We start from the raw sequence: 2,490 nt of genomic DNA, 5'->3' as shown, positions 1-2,490 counted from the left end.
CCTGCAGCTGCAGCACGCGCACACTGACATCACACCCGACACGCGCGTGTCCTCCTCAGTGCGCCGTCACGGACGGCTCACAGGATGGATGATGGTTGGATGGCGCCTCTGGAGTGAACTTGGAGCGCGTGCTCAGCGCTCTCACCTGTTTGGGTCGGAACCAGCGGCTTCTTTACGCGCACCAGAACCTGACGTTGGTTCTGGTACCAGAACTCATCAGTTTCCTCATGGACATGTGCGCGCGTGTTTTATTTGTTTTCAGTAAGAGAACGTGCACGCGCGGCGGCTCGGAGAGGGCTGCTTAAAACGCGGCGGCTGAAACCGAACCCGAGTCTGGACCACAGGGAGGAGGGGGGCAGAACCATGCCGACAGAACCAGAACCGTGACAGAGCAGGACTGTCGGGCACGCGCAGGGGGCTCGGACCGGACCGGACCATGACCGTGGTGTCCGAGGAGAACCTGGACGAGTCCACGGCACTGGCCGCGCAGGACGTGCTGGACCCGGACCCGGACCAGAACCAGGAGCAGAACCAGGACTGCTGCGAGCGCGTGCTCATCAACATCTCGGGGCTGCGCTTCGAGACCCAGCTGAAGACCCTGGCCCAGTTCCCGGACACCCTGCTGGGGGACCCCCGGAAACGGATGCGCTTCTTCGACCCGCTCAGGAACGAGTACTTCTTGGACCGGAACCGGCCCAGCTTTGACGCCATCCTGTACTTCTACCAGTCCGGGGGCCGGCTCCGGAGACCCGTCAATGTCCCAGTGGACATCTTCATGGAGGAGATCCGGTTCTACGAGCTGGGGGAGGACGTGATCGAGAACTTCAAGGAGGATGAAGGTTTCATCAAGGAGGAGGAGAAACCTCTGCCCCAGAACCAGTTCCAGTGCCAGGTCTGGCTCCTATTCGAGTACCCGGAGAGTTCTGGACCAGCCCGGGCCATCGCCATCGTCTCGGTTCTGGTCATCCTCATCTCCATCGTCATCTTCTGCCTGGAGACCCTGCCCGAGTTCCGGGAGGAGGTCCGGATGTCCGAGGAGCCTCTGCTGGTGGTCAATGGGACCCGTTCTCACGGGACCCGGCTGAACCCGTTCACGGACCCGTTCTTCATCGTGGAGACTCTGTGCATCATCTGGTTCTCCTTTGAACTGCTGGTCCGGTTCCTGGCCTGTCCCAGCAAGGCGGGCTTCTTCAAGAACCTGATGAACACCATCGACATCGTGGCCATCATGCCCTACTTCATCACCCTGAGTCTGGAGCTGGCGGAGCACCAGGGGAACGGCCAGCAGGCCATGAGCCTGGCCATCCTGCGGGTCATCCGCCTGGTCCGGGTCTTCAGGATCTTCAAGCTGTCCCGCCACTCCAAGGGTCTGCAGATCCTGGGTCAGACCCTGAAGGCCAGCATGAGGGAGCTGGGGCTGCTCATCTTCTTCCTCTTCATCGGAGTCATCCTCTTCTCCAGCGCGGTCTACTTTGCCGAGACCGACGACCCGGACTCCGGGTTCTCCAGCATCCCGGATGCCTTCTGGTGGGCGGTGGTCTCCATGACGACGGTGGGCTACGGGGACATGTGTCCGGTCACCATCGGCGGGAAGATCGTGGGCTCGCTGTGCGCCATCGCCGGGGTCCTGACCATCGCGCTTCCGGTTCCGGTCATCGTGTCCAACTTCAACTACTTCTACCACCGCGAGACGGAGCACGAGGACCAGTTCCAGTACACGCACGTGACCTGCGGCCAGCAGCAGCCCTTCAGAGGGTCCAGCAGGCCGTCCCTGTCCAAGTCCGACCTGCTGGACTATGAGGACGCGGACTCCATCAAGTACACCAACTGCAGCCCGAACAAGACCTACGGCGAGAAACTGACTGACGTCTGAGCACCACCTTCGTTACCGTGCGCATGTGCACGCTCAAACTGCAGCTCCTGGTTCTGTTTTCATAGGAAGGGGGACTCTGGGATCCACCTAAGGCAGTCTCCCAAGGACATGACAACAATCAGGCCTCCTCCTGATCCAGTTCTAAGAGTCCAAAGACCCAATCCACATCCAAAATAACCTGATCCCGCATCCCATCAGACCAAACCCAGGGTTTAGTGTTTCTGCTGCCTGTCAGTCAAAACCCAGGGTTTAGTGTTTTCTGCTTCCTATCAGTCAGAATCCAGGGTTTAGTGTATGCCTGCTGCCTGTCAGTCAGAACAAAAGGTTTAGTGTTTTCTGCTGCCTGTTAGTCAGAGCCCAGGGTTCAGTTTCTATGTGCTTCCTGTCAGTCAGAACCCAGGGTTTAGTGACTGACCGTTACCTGTCAGTCAGAACCCAGGGTTTAGTGTTTTCTGCTACCTGTCAGTCAGAACCCAGGGTTTATTGACTGACCGTTACCTGTCAGTCAGAACCCAGGGTTTAATGTTTTCTGCTGCCTGTCAGTCAGAGCCCAGGGTTCAGTTTCTATGTGCTTCCTGTCAGTCAGAGCTCAGGGTTCAGTTTCTATGTGCTTCCTG

At 58.6% G+C, this 2,490-nt stretch overlaps 1 protein-coding gene across 1 annotated transcript; it reads left to right on the top strand.

The window, feature by feature from the left end:
• The first annotated feature begins 436 nt into the window (after positions 1-436).
• On the top strand, positions 437-1,883 carry LOC119428187 (potassium voltage-gated channel subfamily A member 2-like). The gene has a single exon (XM_037695831.1). The coding sequence runs from the start codon at positions 437-439 to the stop codon at positions 1,871-1,873; it is 1,437 nt and encodes a 478-aa protein (XP_037551759.1). The 3' UTR covers positions 1,874-1,883.
• Positions 1,884-2,490: the final 607 nt, after the last annotated feature.

Source organism: Nematolebias whitei, chromosome 22 (genome assembly GCF_014905685.2).
Source record: "Nematolebias whitei isolate Nwh7 chromosome 22, NemWhi1, whole genome shotgun sequence".
In the NCBI taxonomy this organism is placed as follows: Eukaryota; Metazoa; Chordata; class Actinopteri; order Cyprinodontiformes; family Rivulidae; genus Nematolebias; species Nematolebias whitei.
This window is presented reverse-complemented; position numbering and strand designations above follow the sequence as displayed.

Excerpts from the sequence above, each read along its gene's own strand:
- LOC119428187 (XM_037695831.1), top strand. The coding sequence starts at position 437 with ATGACCGTGGTGTCCGAGGAGAACCTGGACGAGTCCACGGCACTGGCC.